Source organism: Diospyros lotus, chromosome 5 (genome assembly GCF_014633365.1).
Source record: "Diospyros lotus cultivar Yz01 chromosome 5, ASM1463336v1, whole genome shotgun sequence".
NCBI classification, from domain to species: Eukaryota; Viridiplantae; Streptophyta; class Magnoliopsida; order Ericales; family Ebenaceae; genus Diospyros; species Diospyros lotus.
The window spans coordinates 42196708-42219536 of record NC_068342.1 but is presented as its reverse complement, the minus strand read 5'-3'; the positions used below and the strand labels follow the sequence as shown (position 1 = coordinate 42219536).

The 22829-nt window shown below is 38.1% G+C and overlaps 2 protein-coding genes across 17 annotated transcripts in view; one reads left to right on the top strand and one right to left on the bottom strand.

Annotated features, from left to right (window-relative positions):
- The window catches only part of LOC127801958 (BRASSINOSTEROID INSENSITIVE 1-associated receptor kinase 1-like), a 48453-nt gene extending 28877 nt beyond the window's left edge, over positions 1 to 19576 (top strand). The window contains exons 5-11 of one of the 9 annotated variants that reach the window (XM_052337518.1): positions 776 to 847; positions 988 to 1059; positions 1146 to 1222; positions 16795 to 16923; positions 17035 to 17376; positions 17960 to 18354; positions 18888 to 19576. In XM_052337518.1, coding sequence (XP_052193478.1) covers positions 776 to 847; positions 988 to 1059; positions 1146 to 1222; positions 16795 to 16923; positions 17035 to 17376; positions 17960 to 18354; positions 18888 to 19223 — 1423 coding nt within the window. In that variant the 3' untranslated portion in view covers positions 19224 to 19576. Of the gene's footprint in view, positions 1 to 775; positions 848 to 987; positions 1060 to 1145; positions 1223 to 16791; positions 16924 to 17034; positions 17377 to 17959; positions 18355 to 18887 lie in introns of all 9 variants that reach the window. The other 8 variants (XM_052337512.1, XM_052337515.1, XM_052337520.1 and 5 more) reach the window with 8 other exon arrangements.
- The window catches only part of LOC127801960 (protein RAE1), a 43895-nt gene that overhangs the window by 5380 nt on the left and 15686 nt on the right, over positions 1 to 22829 (bottom strand). For 2 of the 8 annotated variants that reach the window (XM_052337521.1, XM_052337528.1), the window contains 4 exons: positions 21905 to 21982; positions 21183 to 21254; positions 20155 to 20235; positions 19689 to 20010 (listed from right to left, as the gene is read on the bottom strand). The exons of 2 other annotated variants lie outside the window; for them this stretch is intronic. In XM_052337521.1, the coding sequence (XP_052193481.1) occupies positions 19960 to 20010; positions 20155 to 20235; positions 21183 to 21254; positions 21905 to 21982 (282 nt within the window). In that variant the 3' untranslated portion in view covers positions 19689 to 19959. Of the gene's footprint in view, positions 1 to 19688; positions 20011 to 20154; positions 20236 to 21182; positions 21255 to 21904; positions 21983 to 22829 lie in introns of those variants that run through there. 4 more of the 8 variants (XR_008023238.1, XM_052337526.1, XM_052337524.1 and 1 more) reach the window with 4 other exon arrangements.

Sequence of the window (22829 nt, the reverse complement as noted above, 5' to 3'; positions counted from 1 at the left end):
GATCTTTAATTTGTTAGAGTTAAAGATGAAAAAAGGAGAGCAAAATTGTTAACTGTTGAAGGAGCAGAACTTTTGTACTGGGAAAGAAGTGTTGTCTTTTCACACGCTGAAAACTGACTCTTTCATAAGTTACAAAAACTGTTTATTGTGGCTGTGAATGGTATTTATGAAATATTTGAACTTCTAGCTTCTGACTACATAAATTTATTGGCAACATATACGAGGAAGCTGACTCCAATTTGTGCCCTCCCCATAAATTTCCCAGTACCTTTCTTTTTTCTGTAACAGAAAGTTAGAAACAATGGGATTTATATAATTTCAAAGAGAGGTTAATACTAATTTACAAACTTTTTCAGGATCAAATGTCTCATTTTGGTCATGATTCATGGTGTAAAAATTTAAGGAACAGTGCAGGAATTCAGAATTCTATTGTAGATATAATGTACAAATTACAATGTTCCCCTAGTAAGATCAGGAAGTTGTTTGGACGAGGATCTTACCCAAGATTCAGCTGTTCTGATAATGAAAACAGAGTTATATTGTACAGACTTTCAGTATAAAAGTTCTTTCACCTGTATTGCCATTATTACATGCATATAATACCTATTTTTAGATATTCAAGTCAGTTTATGGTGCTTAGAGGGTTCTGTTTAATCATATACTGTGTATCCACTATGATTGATCAGTTGTGTCCTGTGGAGTTCTATTGAAGAATCATCATTGTGATTGTCTTGGCCTGTACTGATCTCTGGCATATACTTCTTTGCAAGGATAGCCGGCTTAACAACAATACTCTAACTGGACGAATTCCTATGTTGTTGACTACCATTGGAACACTTCAAGTACTGTGAGTACCAAGTTTTTTTTTCTCTTTTATTAATAACTAAGTTGTTTCCTTTTATTTTTTCCTCTTCTTGATAAGCTTTAATTGGCATAAAGTTTACTACATGAATGTGATATCATAGCTTCTTGTCTTGTGTTACACAGTGATCTATCAAGCAACCAGTTAACAGGCCCAATCCCAGTAAATGGATCCTTTTCACTTTTCACTCCCATCAGGTTTGTGTCTAGCTGTACTTTGTTCTATGCTAGTGGAGTTCAGTGACTCATCTAGACGTTTTGCTCACTGATGTTATTCCTCTCAGTTTTGGTAATAATAAGTTGGATCCTCTTCCGGCTGCTCCACCTTCCACCCTTCCATCAAACCCACCTTCTTCTCCAGGTTTGTTACATTTACTAAAATGTTCTCTATTATCACTAAGTGGTCACAGAGATTCAACTTAAGCTCTTTGTTCAAGATTTCAACCCTGGAAAGTGAAATTAGAATCTTATTCCCATGTTGCCTGTGTGACTTGTCTATCTTTCTAATGTTTGTTAACTTCATATGCAGCAATGAATCAATGTTTTTGAAGGCAGCCATATAAATAGTTCATATCTGGTTTTCTAATTGCCTCACCTACCTATGATGCATAAGCAACACCACGTCTATTTTACTTTAGAAACCTCCATACTTATTTTTATGTAAATTATTGGTCTCAATTCTTATATGTTGTAAATGTGATGTATGTTGTAGTTTATTTCAGTTTTAGTAGTCTCTATATTTAAAGATTTAGGTATGATTCTAGAAATAGTAACAACATATCAAGCCTTAATCCTATGAGGTCATACCAAGTTTTTCTTGGTCTTTCTCTATCTCTTTTACTAAAAACTTGTTCCATTCACTCTCCTCACATGAACCTCTATTGGTTTTTGTCAGGTCTCGAGGATCTGACTAAAAACTTAGAGAATTGGGAGAGGAAAATCAGAGAGAAATGAGAGAGAGAAATTCAATAGAATGAGTTGTAATATTTCTCAATGATTTTAGAGGGAGAGAGAGAGTATCCATATTAGCTGGGATTCTCTCCTCACGTGTTGTAATCAATTACACCTATGGGGAATGTACAAGTTGCCACAGCAGCTACAAATTTTGTACTATTCCTTACAGCAACTAACTAACTCAGCCTAGATTCCTTTCTTATTTATTCAGTCCTTCTATTACATTTAATTGCAATACTACCCTTATAGTGGATACTCTCTATAGGTGTAATCGGTTATAGCATGTGAGGAGAGAATCCTAGCTATATATGGATACTCTCTCTCTCTCTCCCTGATTCCTCTGTTTTTTTTGTCAGTGCATCAATGATCATCTCCTGTAACCTTGCGCTCTCCGCAACCTGCTTCACCATGTGGGGTTGCATCATCTTCACCATAGGTCTCACCTCATCCCCTAGGCCACTAATGAAGCTCGAAACATAGTACTCCTCGGATAATTGAGGGTTATGCACCATCATCAACGACCTCAACTCTTCGAATTTCTGCTGATAGGCCTGGATCGTCTCTTCTTGTTTGAGTTTGTTAAATTCTTTGATTATGTCCCTTATGCTTTTATCTCCGAACCTTACACAGATCTTCTACAAACACACCCCAGGGGCTTCCCTCCTTGACCGTGAGCCACCCTTGATACCAAGCATCTCCCATATCATTCAAGTAAGCCGAGGCCATGGTGACCTTCTGTTGTTCCGGAATTTGATATAGGGAGAACACTCGTTCACATCTTCTCATCCACCACCTTGGGTTCTCTCTTTCAAACAATGGAATCTTGAGCTTCGACGTGGGGTAGTTCGGGTGGTGTCGATTAGCTGAGGCTCCCAGTCTCATTTCCCTTACATTTTACCCCACCGTGTCCGTATCAAACTCGAACTCCGACGTTCCTACCGGCCGAGGTTCTACCCCTACTTCGGGAAAAATGGGCTCCGTTCTTTCTCTCGGAGGAAACTCGAGAAAGAGCCTTAACGGTTGTTGATGGGTGAATATTCGTGCGATCATTTGTATTTGTTCCATCATTTGTTCCCGAAGCAGAGTGCTCTGCTCACGACTCTCTCTAGCCTCCAACGTTCCATTGCTTGGTCAATTCTGGAATCGACTCCCGCTCCAATAGAGAGTTTGAGTGTTCCTACTCGATTCTGCACCTTCGCTATTGTTGTCGTAACTTGTTGTAGCTGAGACTTCATTTGCTTCATCCTTGTTTCGTCGGTCATGGTTATAATTCTTATGAGTATCAATTGACGCCCAAGAATGCTGTTCTGATACCAGATTGTCAGGTCTCGAGGATCTGACTAAGGACTTAGAGAATTGGGAGGGGGAAATTAGAGAGAAATGAGAGAGAGAGAGAGAGAGTGAGAGAGAGTTGTAATATTTCTCAATGATTTTAGAGGGAGAGAGAGAGTATCCATATATAGCTGAGATTCTCTCCTCATGTGCTATAACCGATTACACCTATGGGGAATGTACAAGCTGCCACAACAACAACAAATTTTGTACTATTCCTTACAAAAGCTAGCTAACTCCACCTAGATTCCTTTCTTATTCATTCAGTCCCTCTATTACATTTAATTGCAATACTACCCTTATATCCCCATGGTACATGATAGTCTTCTTCTCATATGAACAAACCATTTTATCTGTGTTTCATGCATCTTATCTTCAATATGAGATACTCCAACCTTATCGAATAATCTCATATCTAATTTATTTGTTCAAGCATTTGCCTTAGATTATTCCTGAGGCTCGGGAGAGAAAAGACACAGAAAAGGACGAGTATCAGAGAGGTTTCTAGAAGACCGTTATATTATCGGTTACATGTTGTAACAGTAATTGCCACATGTATAAGGCTGCTACCAGTTCCATCCTTCTAAGTTCCACCCTCTATGGTTTATAAATAGAGGGTCGGGGGTCTCATTTGATACCCTAATTTTCATTCTATCTTGAGAAAAAGAGTATGTGCTATGTATGTGAGAGGAAAGTGTGTATAGCTTTGTAATCTCCAAGATTAGACAGCTTGTGTATAGGGCTGTGTGTGAGAGTGCAGTACATGAAATCTGTTCCTATGTTTTTTTCAAGATAATGAAGAGAAAGACCCTCATCAATCTGGATGTAGGTTCTCCCAAAAGGAGATTTGAACCAAGATAAATCTCCTTTGTCTCGTGTGTGTATTGAATTATGTGTTAATTTTTTTTCCTAAATTCTGTCCTTTTTTGTGTGAATGAGCGAGCACTTCTTGAGGGATATCCTAAAGTGTGTAAGTGTAAGAATTGTTTCAACATTATCCTTTCTTATATGGCTGCACATCCATTTTAGCATCCTCATCTCCATTCCTTAATATTCTACACGTATTCTTGCTTCATTTCTAAGGATTCTATGCCATACAATAAAGTTAGTCTTATAGCCATCTTATAGAATATTTCTTTTTAATTCTATGGACAATACCCTTATTAATATTTCCATCTTTTTTGAATGATTGATCCAAGGTATCTAATTTGATATCTTTTGGGGATGACTTGATGTTCAAATTTTACCATTACATTATCCACACTTGTATTTTTACTAAACTTACATTATATACGTACGGTTTTCAATCTGCCCAACTTGAAACCTCTAGATTCTAAAGTGTTTCTCCATATCTCAAGCTTAGTATTCACACATGCTTTTGTCTCATCCACTAATACAATGTCGTATAAAAATAGCATGCACCACGACACATTTGCTTGGAATGTTTAGTAGTTCATCAATTAGTCAGGAAAATAAGCAAGGGCTTAAAGCAAAATCCTTGATGTGATCCAATTGTAATTGAAAAAGTCTCTGTTTATCCTCCACATGTTCTTCTCCATGATACATCTCTTTAATAACCTGTATATAAGTAATTCAGGCTCTTTTCTTTTCTAGCACCTTCTGATTTCTCTAGAGACTTTGTCATATGCTCTTACTAAATTTGTAAACATCATATATAAATCATTTTGTTTTATCTCTATATCCTTTCATTATGCACCTCATCAAGTATATAGTTTTTATTAGAATTATTAATATAATTGTACATATTGTATGTGTGTTTTATTCGTAATTAAGTTAAGCTCGTAGGTTAAGCCCATAAATTAAGGCTCGTTATGCCTATTATAAATAACAAGTTAAGAGAGGCTAATCTCTTATGTTTTCTTCTCCTAATTATTTTCTCACATGATATCAGAGCCATTGGTGGGAAAAAACCCTAAACCACCACTGTGTATCCTTTTCTAGTGGTCTTCAAACCCTACAAACCCTCTTTTCTCTTTTCCTCTCCTGCCCCCCTTGTCAAGGCCAAAACTCCGCTGTTCAGCCATTGTTTGCTACCATAGGGTTTGCCATCGTTAGATTGGCTGACCACCGGAGACCCATCGCAACCAAAGTCGCCACGTGTTGCCAACTTTTTCTGGCCAGCTTCCACGCACTGGTGTGTCGGAGTGCGTGCATCACCGGAAGTTTGCCGTTTTCTCACCGAACCTCAACGGAGCCTCCTAAACCCATCCCCAGTGTTCGTTTTTCCAAAACCATCTTGATCTGTGTATCAATTACCCAACAACCTTTTTAAACACCGGAGTTTTAGTCTATTCACCTGAATCCCACCATGTCATCCTTGAGTGATGCCAACTCTGCTCCTGGTGGCTCGCCTGCATCTCAACCCTTAACCTTCTCCAACATAGGGACCTTTGTTATCACCTTTAACAAGTTGATAGGGTTTGCTAATTATCTCTCATGGGCAACCTTTGTCAAGATATGGTTCAAGGGGCAAGGACAAGCAGACCATCTCACCAAGAAGGCAGAAGATGTCGACGCAGACAACAAAGCTAAATGGGAACAAGTTGATGTACAATTGTGTAATATTTTATGGAATTCTATTGACTGATCTGTTTTGCAGCTCTTTCGATCGTTTGAAACTTGTTATGAAGTTTGGAAGGAAGCTGCTGAATGTTATACCAACGTGTCAGAATATGATTCTGACAAGAAGAGTTCGCTCACAATTCAGAGAGAATTGCGTGGGAACTGGTAGATTTGAAGGACAAAAAGAACCGAGGGAGAGAAATAGAGACAAAGAGAGAGAAATCGAGAAGATGAGAAGGAAATTGATTCAATTGAATTTCCAAAAGATGCTTCTCCTGGTGGCGAGCGTTGGTTATATACTTACCAAGCCTTGGCGTCAATATTTGGTTTACATTTGAATTAAAATCCATGTGCTCTAACTACCTATCTACTCCTTATTACAGTAGTACCTCTTACTCTTATACCTTAGTAATCTTCTTATTTACATTATAGTCCCGTTACACAATGACATTTAACGTCTTTATATTGTTTTCCACTCTATCAAGAACGTCCTTCAGGGTCAATCTATGGAATCCTATCTGGGCTAGATGCGTTCTCTCATGTAGGAGTTTGAAGCTCTCTTCCATACTCTGATTCCAAAGCCACTCATAATTCTCAATGGAAAAAACTGTTCATGATCCTTACTTTATTCAGTCTCAAACTTGAGTTTGAGGCTGTCCGCCATCAAATCTTGATTGGGTCCACTAACCCCACTATGAAAGATACAAAAGGTTGCTTAATATGGCTGGCAGTTCTTCCTCTACTGTTGCTTTTACAGGTACCCTTCCCGAGGCCTCTGCTCTTGTGTCTCAGACTTCAAGCAGTAATCAGGGCTGGTCCAGTAGCCGTTCTCGCCCTCAGTGCAACTTTTGCCAAAAGGGGGGGGGGGGGGGGGGCATGAGGAAGACAAGTGTTGGAAGAAGTATGGCAGACTAGCTGCCCCTCTTGCCTCTCAGACATCCCGGGCGACTCACATTGCACGACGTGACCCTAGTCCAGCATTGGGCCCTTTGATGGTAACCCTGCCTACTACTGACTATGAGGCTTTCTTGAAATTCTAGGCATCTCAGCAATCTACTGATAATCCCATGGCTTGTGTGTCATGACCCTAGGGTTTAGTTAGGGTCTTAGAAGTAATTGGAAGGAATTTAGGGAAGAAACAGAGAAGAATTGAGGGGGAGATTGAATAGAATTAGGGAGAGAAGGAATGAAACAGTGCTAAATGAGAGAGAGAGCGAGAGGGAGGGAAAGAGAGAAATTGTAGAGAGAGATATTGGAATTTCAATTATCATTCAACATGTCAAACCCATCCATTTACAGCAGCCTTATATAGGCATATTTGTCTCCTAACAGCCTTGCACATGCAGCCATGTGCACCTAATTAATTGTTAAAATATCCAAAACAAACTATTCTACAATATTACAATAATACCCTTTATTGCTCATAGGGTCATGACATTGTGTTCCTCAAAGCTCTTCTATTAGGCCTTGGATTTTGGACTTTGGCACCACCGATCACATGTGTGGTAATAAAGACATTTTCTTTACCTTTACCTTGTCTGAATATTTACCAACAATCACTCTTGCAGATGGCACCAAAACGTCAATTAAAGGGATAGGGACAACCTTTCCTACTTTTTTTTTCTCTTTAAATTCTATCATTTATGTCCCCCGTAGTTCTTTTAATTTTCTTTCTGTTAGTCATCTTACTAAAGACCTAGACTATTCTGTAACCTTTACTTCCACTTCTGTTTGTGTGTAGGACCGGGTACGGGGCGGACAGTTGGCGTCGGGCGTGAGTCACAGGATCACTATCATCTTGTTGTGCCTAGTTTGCCGATAGCTTGCACATGTTGCTTCCCCATACCTTCTCCACCCTCGTCTCGACCATTTCAACATCTCCAAACTGAAGAAATTAGTTCCTAATATGTCGTCATTATCCACTTTTAATTGTGCATCATGTCAGCGTGGTAAATACGCTTGTAGTTCTTTTTCTAGTCACGTCAATAACAGGGTTGAGGCTCTTTTTTTTCCTTATGCACTCTGATGTATGGGGGCTCAGTTGAGTCAATTCTACTCTAGGTTTTTTATATTTCGTTGCTTTTATTGATGACTTTTATTGTTGCACTTGGTTATTTCTTATGAAGAGTCGGTCCAAATTGTTTTCTATCTTTTAGACATTTACTGCTGAAATAAAAGCATAGTTTGGAGTTTCTATACGTGCTTTACGTAGCGATAATGTTCCTGAGTACTTTTCCTCTTAATTTAATTCTTTCATGATTGTGAATGGCATTCTGCATCAATCTTCTTGTCCTTACACACCTCTACAAAATGGTGTTACTGAGCATAAAAATCACCATCTTATTGAAATTGCACGGACACTACTTTTACATGCCAATCTTCCCACCAAATTTTGGGGAGATGTTGTTCTTACTGCGAGTTATCTGATAAATCACATGCTATCTTCAATGTTACAGGATAAAATTCCTCATTCTCTTTTGTTCCCTTCACAACCATTTTATTCTGTTCCTCTTCGTTGTCATGACCTTAGGAGCAATAAAGGGTAAATATAGTAATAAGCTTATAATAGTTGTTAGGAGATATTTTAGCAATTGGTTAGAAACACATGGGTGGTGGTATGCATTCAGTTAGGGGCCAGATATGCCTATAAAAGGGCTATTGTAAACTGATGGGATCGTTATGTTGAATGACAATTGAATCCTATTTTCTCTCTAAATTTCTCTCTGATTTCTTCCTTCCATTTTTGATAATTTCTCTCTTACTTTGTTTTGATCTTCAACTCTCTCCCTCATTTCTATATGTTATCTTTCCTATTTCTGTCCAATTTCCCCCTCCAATCATTTTGTTCTTGGTCCTAAACCCATCAGAATCTTCTGATTTCCAATCCAAACCCTAGGCTAAACCCTTGGTACATGACAATTGGTATCAAAGCAGTCGTTTCTTGGTTATTAATTTCCGACTGTTCTTGGCGTGAATTCTGGATCCATTTGAAGAAGGAAGGACAAATCGAAACAAAGCAAGCCATTCTCAGAACTAAACGAGTCAGAGGAGGCAACTCATGAAGGCATTGCCAAGCCAACTCTCCTCAGTGGTGATTCCTACAAATAGTAACAGTAGCTCCTACGATCTCAACAGCGGGTTAGGATTGGCGGATTTTGACAACTTGGTGCGAAGCCGATTGAGAGGTGATTCAAGAGATTCCACCAACTTCAAGAGTTTTGACAACTTCACTTAGCCTAGGCGTTGATAGGCAAGTGCGACCAGTGGTCACCATCTAATTTGGATGGTGCTAATCCATAGTGACCAATTGCAGCGAAAGGAGGTTTAGGCTATAATCAAAGTGCGCAGACAAGAAGACAAGGCAGAGACGACCCCAAGAGCAGATCCTTAGCCTTTGGTTTCTTCTTCTGGTGCAATTCCTCCTAAATCGGAATGTTTTCTCTCGCTTAACATCAAAGCTGTTGGACAATGATTGGGTGGTAGCTATACTTGTTTGCGGTTTTGATTTGAGTTGAAGGCGGGGAAATCAGTTTCCGTAGTTAAGGTCCAGATTGAGAAGGTGTGAAGGCGACTTGGCCTAGCGGGTTCGATGGTGTTTCCGGCGACTCCGATAAATTGATTGGGCAGTGAATTCTAGAGTCTGGCGAACTCAACGGGATTGGAAGTTCCAACAAGTAACCCACAACGATTGGCTAGGAAGTGTGGATTGACAATTAACATGTGACGACGTTGAATGGTGATTGCACAAGAAGGAGGCGCTGATTGGGGCGATCTTGAGTCACTTTGGTTGTGATTTTGACTTTGGCGAATATATACTTCCACTAATAGTGGAAGCAGATACAGGCAAGCAGAGGCGAACTTAGAGCGAAGCTGTTTATGGCTACTGAATTAGATTTAGATGAATTCAGGTAGAGTCGCTTAAATTCCGAAGCAACTTGAAGTAGTACAGGAGACGGTTGATTTTCAGAAATTGTTTTCGATGCCTGGGGTGATAGATGGCTATCGTAGCACTGAGGTTTGGAGTTCGGGAGGTAGACTTCGTCGGCAAGCTAGCAAGGTGAATTCCAATCCATTTAGGTTATTGCCAGCTAACGTGGTTAATTTCCAAGCGAGAAAGCAGCCCTCGGTTCGGACGTTTGAATTTGGGAGGTGAAGTAGGGTGGAAAGAGCTTTGGTTTCTGGGCCTGTGGGCTGTCTCGCTCGTGAGATTTCTGCCATGACGGGCAGTGCACGCATGAGACCATGGGAGCCTTAATTGAGAATGTTGCATTTTCAGTGGGATGTCCCATTTGTGAGAAATTGGCCATGGGCAGCAGTGCACACATGATGCAATTGGAACCTCAATTGTTGCAAAAGAATGTTGCGTTTTCAGTTGGATTCAACATAAATCATGAGGAGTTCAATCAGAATCATGGGACATGGGAAAAGACAATTGATAATTAGTTCAATCAAAGGCACAAGAAAACAAGCAGTGTGATACAAGAAACGTGCGAGGAATTCGGCCATATGTTACACGAGTAGTTATAGGAGTTTGTGATGATACTGACTAAGAAGTATCACCATAGCTTTCTCGCTAAATTCTTCATGATTATCATGGAAGTTTTAATCAAGAGGAATTCCTTAAAATGGAGTAGTCGAAGGAGAAGTCAAGATGGCGGGAAACTAATTCACTGTTGACCTCCGATTGTGAGCAGAAGAAGTATTCTGATTTAGGTGGAACTGACAAGGAAGGAAAAAATAACGAACATGTTGCTTGGGCCCTAGATTCTAGGGAATCCACTGATCTCATAGTTCTGAAAGGCGAGAGGCGCAAAGGGTCCTGGAGCCTGAGGCGCGAGCGCGCCTTTGCGAAGCGAGGCGCACCTTTTAGAAAAATGTAAAATCATAAACAACTATCAAATTATCAATAAAGGCATGCCTTTTAGAAAAATGTAAAATCATAAACAACTATCAAATTATCAATAATAACACATGCATATCATTCATGATTCATCATCTTCAAATTCTAAACTAACAACATCAAAGTTGATTCATTCATCATGTAAATTCTAAATTAGAAACATCATTAAAGTTCAAATTCAAAGTCTCAAACTCAAACATGTACCAATCGTCATGCAAAGTTATAAACAAACACATAAACACTACAAGCCCACAATCAAGAAAATGTTTTCATTTTGAAAAATGTTATTTTTCTAAATCTGGAAGATTAGCGCATTATAATGAGACATATAAGAAAATGTTTTCATTTTGAAAAACTATTTCCTGGTATTTTGATAAATGATATTCATTATTGTTAAAATAATTTTTAATGAATTTTTCAAGAAATAGTAGGTATGTATTTTAGGGGTGGTAAAATCGCTAAATCATGAATTTGTACTAAATCCAAAATTTTATTTTCTTATTGTTATGGATTTTGATTTTTTTAGATATTTTTATTGAATCCAAATGGGGGGTACTTTCTTATTTACATTTATGTATCAAAGTAAATGGAAGATAAAATATAAATTAAAAAAATGTGGACATTTACTTAAACTAAAGAAATGTAAATATGTTATAATGTATACATGCACATGCTGGAACGAGAAGAGGGGAGGCTGGAGAGGAGAGGAAGAGAGGATGCAGGCGTGGCTGGAGTAGAGAAGAAGATGGAGTAAGGAGCGAATTGGGTTGCCTAGGTTTTAATTAAAACCTAGGTTTCATGAGGTGTGCCTCTCGTCCCAACGCCTCATCGTGCAAGGCGAGGGCCTCACTGAAATCGCCTCGCCTCGGCCCAGGCGAAGCACCAAACTAGCGCCTTAAGGCGCCTTGCGCCTAGGCGCGCCTTTAACAACTATGACTAATCTTTTTGAAAAAGAAATTCATGTAGAGGGGCATTCCAACAAACACAAAGAAAAAGGAGTTGCTAGATTACTTGCATGGAATCAGGAGGATTCCGAAGATGAAAGAAAATTGGATAAGGAGATTGGTATAGGCTACATTTTACAAGAGCAAGAAGCTGATGATTTGAGTGACAATCAATCTCTAAAACAAAGTGGGGCTAAGAATGGCAATGCATGTAACGTCTATCCGAGGCGGGGTCATGATTGTGATGGTCTACATGCAATTGAAGAAGGTTTGATTGAACAACTAGGATCTGAACAATCGTGTATTGGCTCTATAAAAACTGATCCTAAGGCTGATGCACTTAGACAGGCATTCATCAAGGACTTGGACCAAAGGAAGAAGCTAGAGGTGAGCAAAGACATTCTTTCATTGGGACTTTGGTTCCAAAGTAGGTTAAACTGTCCTTGACTTGAGTTAAATTAGGTATCAAATAGTGTCCAATGTTGGTTTTGGCGAGGAAGGAACAACTTAAGTGGACAGAACAAAAGGACTACCACAGGGCTTGGGAGGAGATGGAAGAGGAGGTTGCTGTTGGACTGCTTGTTATTATAACTCACTGGCATAATCTCTATATAAGGACTCCTAAAGAATACACTCTACATTGGCAAGAAAGGCGAAACAGAAAGAACATATAAGTGAAAAGTAAGTGGCCTAGAAGGAGAAAGAAAGAAAGAAGGATAAACCATATAGAAAAGGTTGGGATTGGATGAAGAGCAATGACTACTTGCTGCAAGTTTTTAGGGACAAGAACTCTCTCAAGGAGGGGGGAATTGTCATGACCCTAGGAGTAATAAATGGGTAATATGGTAAAAGGCTTATAATAATTGTTAGGAGATATTTTAACAATTGGTTAGAAGCACATGGGTGTTGTTATGAATTCAGTTAAGGGCCAGATGTGCCTATAAAAGGGCTACTATAAATGGATGGGATCATTATGTTGAATGATAATTGAATCCTATTTTCTCTCTAAAATTATCTCTGATTTTTTCCTCCCGTTCTGATTATTTCTCTCTCTCTCATTTGTTTTGATCTTCAACTTTCTCCCTCATTTCTATATGTTATCTTTCCTATTTTTGTCCAATTTTCTCCTCCAATCATTCTATTCTTAGTCCTAAACCCATCAAAATCTTCTGATTTTCAATCCAAACCCTAGGCTAAGCCTTAGGTACACGACATTCATGTATTTGGATGTATCTATTTTGTGCATTCTTTTTCACTTGGATAGGATAAACTTGCTACCAAACCTCTAAGTGTATCTTTCTTGGCTACTCTCTGTTGCAGAAAGGCTATAAGTGTTAATCTCTTGAGTTGAACTACTATCTTTTGTCTACTGATATCACATTCTTTGAACATCAGTCATTCTTCTCAGTTGCTCAGCCCGATTCATAGAGTCTTGACCAAGTATTGGCTGTTTCTTTTCTTATCTTTCGTTGCCCTTATCGGGTCTGTCTATCTCCTCCTCTGTGAAACCTCCATTCCCATCTTTCGATCCATATTCCACAGATCCTCCACTTCTTACATATCACCATCGTCCTCATCTCGCTACCAGCGCTAACATTCCTCCAAATCAGGACTCTCTTGACTCACTTTGTTTGTTAGTGGTTTCTCCTGCCACGGATCCTGAGCTAAACATTCTTCCTGTTACTCTCCGCAAAGGTACAAGGTCTACTTGTAATTCACACACTCTTTATAACTTTTTGTGCTATGACCGTTTGTCACCTACTTATAGTGTCTTTGTTTCGAGTCTTTCTTTTGTTTCTATTCCTAAAACCACAAGTGAAGCCATGTCCCATCCTAGTTGGCACCAAGCTATGTTAGATGAGATTGAAGTTTTACATTTAGATGGTAGTTGGAATTTGGTGCATTTACCACCAAGAAAGACATCTGTTGGTTGTCGGTGGGTGTTCACCCTTAAAGTGGGCCCCGATGGACAGGTGGATCGTCTTAAGGCTCACTTGGTTGCCAAAGGTTTTACACAGATCTATGGGTTGGATTACAACAATACATTCTCTTCTGTTGCTAAAATGGCCTCTGTTAGTCTCTTTCTCTCTATGTTTGCCATGGGTCATTAGACGCTTTATTAGCTGGATATTAAAAATACTTTTCTCCATGGTGATTTGTAGGAGGGGGTTTATATGGAGCAACCATCTGGTTTTGTTGCTCAAAGGGAGTTCAATGTAGTCTGCAAACTCAAGAAGTCTCTATGGTTCGAAACAATCTTCACAAACGTGGTTCAACAGTTCAACATTTCAACATTGTGGTTCAAGCCTTTGGTCTCACTCGGAGTGAAGCTGATCATTCGGTTTTCTATCAACACTCCTCTTCTTTATGCATCTACATGGTTGTTATGTAGATGACATTGTTATCACATGGAGTGATCATGTTGGTATACAAAAGTTGAAGGAACATCTACATCAGCACTTTCAGACCAAAGACCTAGGCAGACTCTAGTATTTCTTGGGTATTGAAGTTGCTCAATCAACATATGGTATCTCAATTTCTTAGAGGAAGTATGCATTTGATATCTTAGAAGAAACTGGTATGGTGAACTGCAAACCGGTTGACACTTCAATGGACCCAAATGTCAAACTCTTGCTGGGATAGGGGGATCTCTATTCAGATCCTAGAAGGTATCAAAGACTAGTAGGCAAGTTAAACTATCTCACAATCACTCATCCCAACATTGCTTTTGCTGGGAGTGTAGTTAGTCAGTTTCTTAGTTCTCTATGTAATTCTCACTGAGATGCTGATATTCGGATTCTGAGATATATCAAAAGAGTCCCGGGTAAAGGGCTACTCTATGAGGATAAGGGAAACACATATTTATTGTTATGCAGATAAAAATTGGGCATGATCTCCTTCTGATCGTCGATCAATCTCTAGGTATTGTGTTCTTGCGAGAGGAAAATTTGGTTTTTTGGAAAAAGTAAGAAACGGAATGCAATAGGTAGATCCAGTGCAGAGGCAGAGTATTGGGATATGGCTAATGTAACTTGTGAGTTTATCTAGCTTAAGCAACTCCTGTAAGAACTCGAGTTTTGTGAAGTGTTCCTTCTGAAGCTTGCTTGTGATAATCAAGCTACCTTGCACATTGCTTCTAATCCAGTGTTCCATGAGCAGACTAAACATATTGAAATCGACTCACTTTATTAAAGAAAAGTTGGTTGAAGATGTTACTGTTACAGAATTTGTTAACTCCAATGATCAACTTGTAGATGTCTTCACCAAGTCTCTAAAGGGTTCTCTGGTAGAATATATTTGTAACAAGTTTGTGCATATGATATCTATGCTTTAGTTTGAGGGGGAGTATTAGAATTATTTGTATAATTGTACATATTGTATGTGTATTTTATTTGTAATTAAGTTAAGCCCATAGATTAAGGTCCGTTATGCATATTATAAATAACAAGCTAAGGAGGCTAATCTCTTAGGTTTTTTTTTTTTTTTTAATTATTTTCTCACAGTTTTCATTGTTGACTTACTAGGCATGAAACTAAACTATTTTCACACCTCAAGCTTTTTTTCTTAATTAAACTAATCGTTCTCTCCCAAAGTTCTATAGTGTGGCTAATTGGCTTGGGTCCCCTATAATTTTCGCAACTTTGGGCATTTCATCTATTCTTAAAAATAGGCACTAAAGTGCTTTTCTTTCACTTATTTGATGTCCTTTTTTTTTTTATTTAAGATCACATTAAATAATTTCATTTGACAAAAAATTCTCTTTTGCCATGCATTTCCATGCTTCTATTGGTATATTTTTTCGTCCAACTACTTACCATTTTTCATCTTTTCCAATGTTTGCGTTACTTTGTTTGGGCATATACATCTATAGAGCATGTGATGGAGATATTAGATGATTAATCTTATTTGTCTTTTGTTTATATTTTCTTTATACTTGTGTTAAAGAGTTTGCCCAAGATTAGTCTTATGGCTTGGAAGAATATAAAGGACAAAAGCAAATAAGTCGTTAAAGACCAGTGTCTAGAAGTAGTTAGGCATTTGTAACGGTAACTACCAAATAAGGTAACTATCGGTTAGTTGGGTATTTTTTCTCCTTGTAACTCACGTTTCTATGATCTATAAATAGAGGGTCTGGGTGAGTCTTTTATCTCTCTTGTTTTTCATTGTATCTTGTGATTGTGCACTGTTAGAGAGAAAAGGCTTAGTCTTTGTAATCTCGTTGAGGATAGCTCAGTCATAGAGCTGTGAGTGCAGCGCATTGTATCGTTCCTATTGTTTCAAGATAGTGAAAGCCATAAACCCTATGATCAGTCTGAACGTAGTGTCACCAGTTCAAAGGCGATCTAAACTAGGATAAATCTGGTGTCCCTTGTGTGTGGTGTTGTTTTCTGTTCTTATTCTTGTTTTGTCTTTAAATTGAGTGTTCAGTATCTTTCTTGAGGGTTGAGTGCGAGTGTGAGACGTGAGTTTGTTCAACAACTTGCTAAATATTTTATCGTATTAACTTGTTATTGCTTAGGTAGGTATTATATTTTTATTGAGATGATTATAGTTGGATAGGAATTTATCTTGTTTTGCCTATAAATAAGGCACATGATGTATTCTGAAATGAACTGTCTGATTAGCGAATACAATTAATATTCATTTCCCCTTCAGAGTTTCTCTCTTCTCTCTCAACTTTTCTTTCGTCTTCTCTTTCTTCTCCAAATCTTTGATCATTCCGCGTCAAATTTGAGATCAAAGCAATCATTTTGGCTTCAAGATGTAATTCCTCGTTTCTTAAGAGTTATTAAAATGCCCCAAAATAAAACTTGTTTTTCTACTTTCATCAACTAGCTTCGAGAAATATTCCTTCCATTTCTCTTTGATCGCCCTTTCATTTACTAGTACTTTTTGATTTTTGTCTTTTATGTATTTCACTTGGCTCAAGTCCCTTGTTTCTCTTTTTCATGTTATTATGCATTTCTCTTTCTCCATCATTTGTGTCAAGTTGTTGGTATAAATTTTCTGAAGTTTTTAACTTTACTAGGTATGATTCCAGAAAAGGAAAAAGAAAAATGAAAATAGTTGTAAGTTGTTGCTGAAATAATAATCTAAACATTTTTATGGAACTCCTCTCCTTTATAGTCCAAACCATTGCATTTGTTTAAAATTACAGTGGCGATGTGACATGCAAATAATAAACTCACTAATTGTAACTGTCAAACATTAATTCAGTAGGAAATAGTGCAACCGGAGCCATTGCTGGAGGAGTTGCTGCTGGTGCTGCTCTGTTGTTTGCTGCCCCTGCAATTGCACTTGCTTGGTGGCGAAGAAGGAAACCACAGGATCATTTCTTTGATGTACCTGGTTAGTGGGCTAAGTAGGAAATCTCATGGTGCTCTTATGGATTACCTCAATACATATTAAAAGGATTTGATTGATGTGTTTTATTGAATGCCTTCTGTCTCCTATTTCCAGCTGAAGAGGATCCAGAAGTTCACCTAGGACAGCTCAAGAGGTTTTCTCTTCGTGAGCTACAAGTTGCAACTGATTATTTTAGCAACAGAAATATTCTAGGAAGAGGTGGATTTGGTAAGGTCTACAAAGGACGCTTAGCTGATGGCTCTCTCGTTGCAGTAAAAAGACTAAAAGAGGAACGCACTCAGGGTGGTGAGCTACAGTTCCAAACAGAAGTAGAGATGATAAGTATGGCTGTCCATCGAAATCTTCTACGTTTACGTGGATTCTGCATGACACCAACAGAAAGGTTGCTTGTCTATCCCTTTATGGTTAATGGAAGTGTTGCATCATGCTTAAGAGGTACTGCTCACGGTTCTCTTCATTATCTCTGAGGTAATATAATCTGTTTTTGTGTTGTGCGGCTACTTTTGGGAGGAGAGAAACAATAGACATTATGAACTTATATAGAGAGTTATAGTTGTTGCTCTTATTTTCCAATTTCTATGGTTTAGGCAGGACAGTCCTTTCATGTTTATTCTCTTCTAGTTTTTAAATGAGTAGATATATGGGCTTTCTTTTTGTTTCTCCACTCCTTTTGTATGGGACTTGTCCCACTAAAAACGGAACTTATGGTACTTACTGGAAATAGAACTTTATAATATGATTTATTTGACGCAAATTGTTCTATGTCCATTCCAATTGCCAATTTGCTGTGAAGGGAATTCTTAAAACTTCAATTTCATCATCAAAGATACTTCCAGTTTATTTTGGAAAATTGCACAAGTATATTCAAGCTTACAAGTTTACGGACAGTTTGAAATCAGAGTTTGCAAGTTACGTACAGATTTGATATTAGGAAATCATGACTAGGACATTTTTTTTTTGGTTCAAACTTGTTTAGTCTCTAAAATATTTTTATTATTTTATTGATGCTTTTCCATAGATCGACCTGAATCACAACCCCCACTTGATTGGCCGATAAGGAGGCGGATTGCATTGGGAGCTGCAAGAGGCCTTGCGTATTTGCATGACCATTGTGACCCAAAGATAATTCACCGTGATGTCAAAGCTGCCAATATATTGTTGGATGAGGAGTTTGAAGCAGTTGTTGGAGACTTCGGTTTGGCTAAACTTATGGATTACAAGGACACTCATGTTACCACTGCTGTACGTGGCACAATTGGGCATATTGCCCCTGAGTACCTGTCTACTGGCAAGTCTTCAGAGAAAACTGATGTTTTTGGCTACGGGGTCATGCTTCTAGAGCTCATTACCGGACAAAGAGCTTTTGATCTTGCTCGACTTGCAAATGACGATGATGTCATGCTGCTCGATTGGGTAAAGCATTCATTACTCTTACTCGTGTGATCTGTTTGCATAATATGTAGTAGATTACTTAGCCATCATCATATGATTTTAGAAGTCATCTCAGAGAGCTGTCTGCTGAAGGTGCTCTGCATGTGTTGGTTATAGGGTTTGTGAAGAACATGAAAGGAAAACTGTTACATGATCCAAAGAGAGTCCCCTAACCTTCAGATGGTATTTATGATAGTGTCTCACTTTATACCTTTGTATTGAGGGTCGGTCCTTTTGTTTGCCATACTGAAACGCTGGCATTAAAAACTAGGAAGTGTTTGGGAACTTTTTTTTAAAAAAAAGTTGGGTTTTTTGTAGAGCATTTTCGTAGTGAGTGGAATAAAGTTTGTGATCAGAATCTGCTTGCTTTTTGGGTACCCCACTTTTAACTTCAAGTGCTTCAGAATTTAGAAATTAGTTGTCTAGTGCTGAGACGTCTTGAACTATGAGTTGGCTCTGGACTTGCATGAGAACTTGTTAACGGGTGCCCTTATTTCCATTTTTGAACAATGCAGGTGAAAGGGCTTCTGAAAGAAAAGAAGTTGGAGACACTTGTGGACGCAGACCTGAAGGGTAAATATGTTAATGAAGAGGTGGAGCAGTTAATCCAGGTGGCCCTGCTCTGCACACAGAGCACTCCGATGGAACGCCCCAAGATGTCGGAAGTAGTGAGAATGCTCGAAGGCGATGGCTTGGCAGAGAGATGGGAAGAATGGCAGAAGGAGGAGATGTTCCGTCAAGAGTTTATCCATACCCACCACCAAAACAATGATTGGATAATCGCCGAGACCAATCGGCTTCCCGACTCCACACCGAACCTCCGCCCAGAGGAACTGTCTGGCCCCAGATGATAATATAGATTGGATATGATCTGGAAATGATTTTGTTGTTGGATTACTACTGGGTGAACCCCCACCACCCCAACCCACTCTGTATTCTAGTGTCTTCTTCCTTGTGCATATGATCTTTGATATGTTTTGCTTTTCGGATTCTTTTCTAGTTGCCCCTCTCTCTTGTTTGTGTCAAGTGTAAGAGTTTTGATGATGATGCTGCTGCTGCCTACCAAAACGGTTTTATGAATTTTTAGGTGCAGGCTAAAGCCATGGCTTGATGAAAGGCCGTGGAAGCCACCACTGCACATTATTTTTATGTATCAGAAAGTATAGATGGAACAATAAACACATTCCTCTGTTTGTTCTCAAAACTAATCCCTTTTGTTTGGCACTCACTCTTGGCCTTCGCTAAGCTCTTTTTTTCTTGAAAGTGTGAGCAAAGAGCACAAATTGCAAGCTACGGTCTGTGCTCACAACCAGCAATGAAGTTTAACAAAATTCCCAACCAAGAAATGCACTATTGTGACACTACAACAAGGTTGAAGATACAAAAGTCCCAAAAACCTGAGGGCACTGTTACAATAAGAAGGTTGAAATGTACCCAAACCCTAAAAAAAAAACTTAAAATTCGTAATTTCTGCCAAAAACTTGCACATTGACAACATAAGAATTCGTTAAAGGATTGGAGCCTCCATTTACAAAAGAAAGAACATACTCTCCCGTCGAGTCTCTGTCTGTGACACCGTGAGCTGCTTCACTTTCTGCCGCTGGTTCCAATTCGTGGTTTTCCTTTTACCTCAACTTCCTGCATCATGCGAGTTAACATAATAGCCTCAGTTTCTGTACCGTACAGGTGAACGAACATGTGGCCTCTACAAAGTATTTCCAGATTGGAATTATCCATTATTCTTTCTGGAATCCTGTCACAGGTGAACGTTAATATACCTACCTGTGGCAAGTGCAGTAAAATGTGGGTTTTTGCAGTTGATGGATTATGATTTTCTGCACCCTTGCTCCAATCATAACACACCTGTTTACCAAAGTCAGTCCAGCATTAAGAGCTTTAGTGTCAAATAATTCTGGAGAGATATTGACTCATTAAGATGCATCGGTAGAAAGTGACTAGGATGATCACGCATCACAAAAAGCGATTGTTAATCTATGATGCACGGAAATGTTTTGTTTCGGGGAGGCCATTTCGACATTTCCAAAATCCTAAAAAAAGTTTATGGGTCATTTCTACAATTTTAAAAACGTTTTGGAGCTATTTAATAATATTAGAAAAATATTAAAAACACATTTCTGTCTACGAAGAGATTAGAGATGAAACTTTTTAAATTTATTATTTGTATTATGTTTGATTTTTTTTCTTAAATTTATTATTTGCTTTTAATTAGTAACTCATGATTCATGAACGATAAAACTTAAGTTTACGTTTATTTGAATGCATTATGAATTTATGTTCATTTTTTAATTGAATAACTATTTTTTTAATTTTTTATATTAAAAATTATATTTACAAAAAATTTCCTATATATTTTTTTATTTACATGTCTCTTTGCATTTATGTTTCCTACTTTTTTTAAAAAATGTCATTTTTTCGTTTTCATTTCATATCATATTCATTTTCCATTTTCGTTTATGTCCAAACTAATTGCTAATAGGTTTTTAGGCATTGGTGTTCCACGGACAAAGAATCAAGAAAGCCAATTTCTCTTGAATCAAACAAATGTGATTCTGAAGATTTCAGACCTTAGCACCAATCAGGGTAGATATGATGTGCTCCAGGAAGGTTCAAGACAAATATTCAAAATAAACATTCCATTGGATAGCTAACTACTTCAATTGATCTCAATCTTTATCCTGCCTTGTATATTTTTCAGTACCCCCAACATCTATGGTGCATGAAGGCCTCCATGCATGCCTCATAGAGAGAGAGAGATAGAGAGAGAGAGAACATAGTTTGAGAACACATACCGAGTAAGCGAATATTGAGCCATCATTGTTGAATGTACTGCACGGTATAGGCTGACTGCACCTTGAAAAGGCCTGGATATCAACAATATCAAGATAAGTGAAATTTATCATAAATTCCAGCGCAACTGGAATTGGAATTTGTCAGCTTACACCAAATGATTTTGGTAGGTATCAAACAAAAAAGAAAATGCAGCAGCATATCATTGCAAGATGTTAAATAACAGAGGTAACTGCTTATGAGCTACAGCATCTGCCAAGAAGGTTAGGCTGGCTCAGTTAATCCCGCAGCCCACCTTGGCAAGCAGATTTATCAGTGGCCTACTGCAGGATGTATTTGGATATGGAGCAAAATTGCTACTGGAGAAAATCCCAATCCGCTGGACTTCTGATCCCTTCCCAAGGAAAGAAAAACTTGCACCATTGCAATAAATTGCATATTTATGTAGTGATAAAACAGCCTCAGGAAACGATGAATCAAACACATGAGCAAGAGCCATCACAAACAACCATGAGATATTCAGGAACAAAGGTCAAGTATGAGAATGTTCAGCCTTCAGACGAGTTTCGATCATGCTTATTGTTGTAAACCCAACAAATCAACATAACACTACCAGGCCCAGTTAAAGGGTGATAACAAATCACTATCTCGGGGAAAAAAATAATAAAATAAAAAGAGTAATGAGATCCTATAATAAGATATCAAGATGAGAAATCTGAAACACCTTAAGTCTCTGTTTGCTGTCCTTGTCCCAAAAATTGAAAGCACCATCAGATCCTGCAGTTGCAAATGTGTGGTGTATCTGGGACAAGGGAAAATGAAATGCTGAGTGAGTGACAGTAATGAAGTACAGAAAAGAACAACGCAGTTCAGCATCCTAATAGATTCTCTGGGAGTTTCTCTGAATAAGCTGCAAACAATTGGCATAACAGAAAGAAAAATAGTTATATCCAATATTTATTTCAAAACGAGCAAATCTTGTAAACAACAATTTCTGCATCACTTGGAAAATTTTGGAAGGATCCTATCAAAAAACTTTAGCAGTGCATCCTATTTGGATCTAAATTTAGACTGTAAATAACCACTAATAATCTAGGTGATGCATTTCAAAAAAATAATCATATATTAACCAATCATGGAAATTTAATTAACACAAATTTTAGATAACATAAAAAATATGCGAAAGCTTTTACTCTCTAACTTTCAAAAAGAATCAAAAAAAATATTTTCAACTTTTGCAATTCCACAAATGTCCAAACTATTTCTGAAAGTACTTCCTGATGGGTTTGTCTTCTCCAGGAATAGTCATGAGTTTGGTATTTGTCAACCAACAAAGCACATTCCCTAATCCCTTAACCCAAAGATCAGAGCTCTCAATTATTTAGATCAGTAACGAATTAGTCATGACAAAACTCGGCTATTTTGGAATGTCAAATCCTACAAGGTTTTTACCCCAAACGATTTCTGCAAGATATACTTCTCTATAAGTCAAAAACCATCAAAACATTAACAATTTAGCATGGTTAATAAACACACAACAAGAAGATCAAAATTAAATATCCCAAACACATGCACTTCCTCAATAGCATATAGGTATAGACAATAACACACTCGGAGGGATATGATGACATACTAGGCAATAGAAAAGA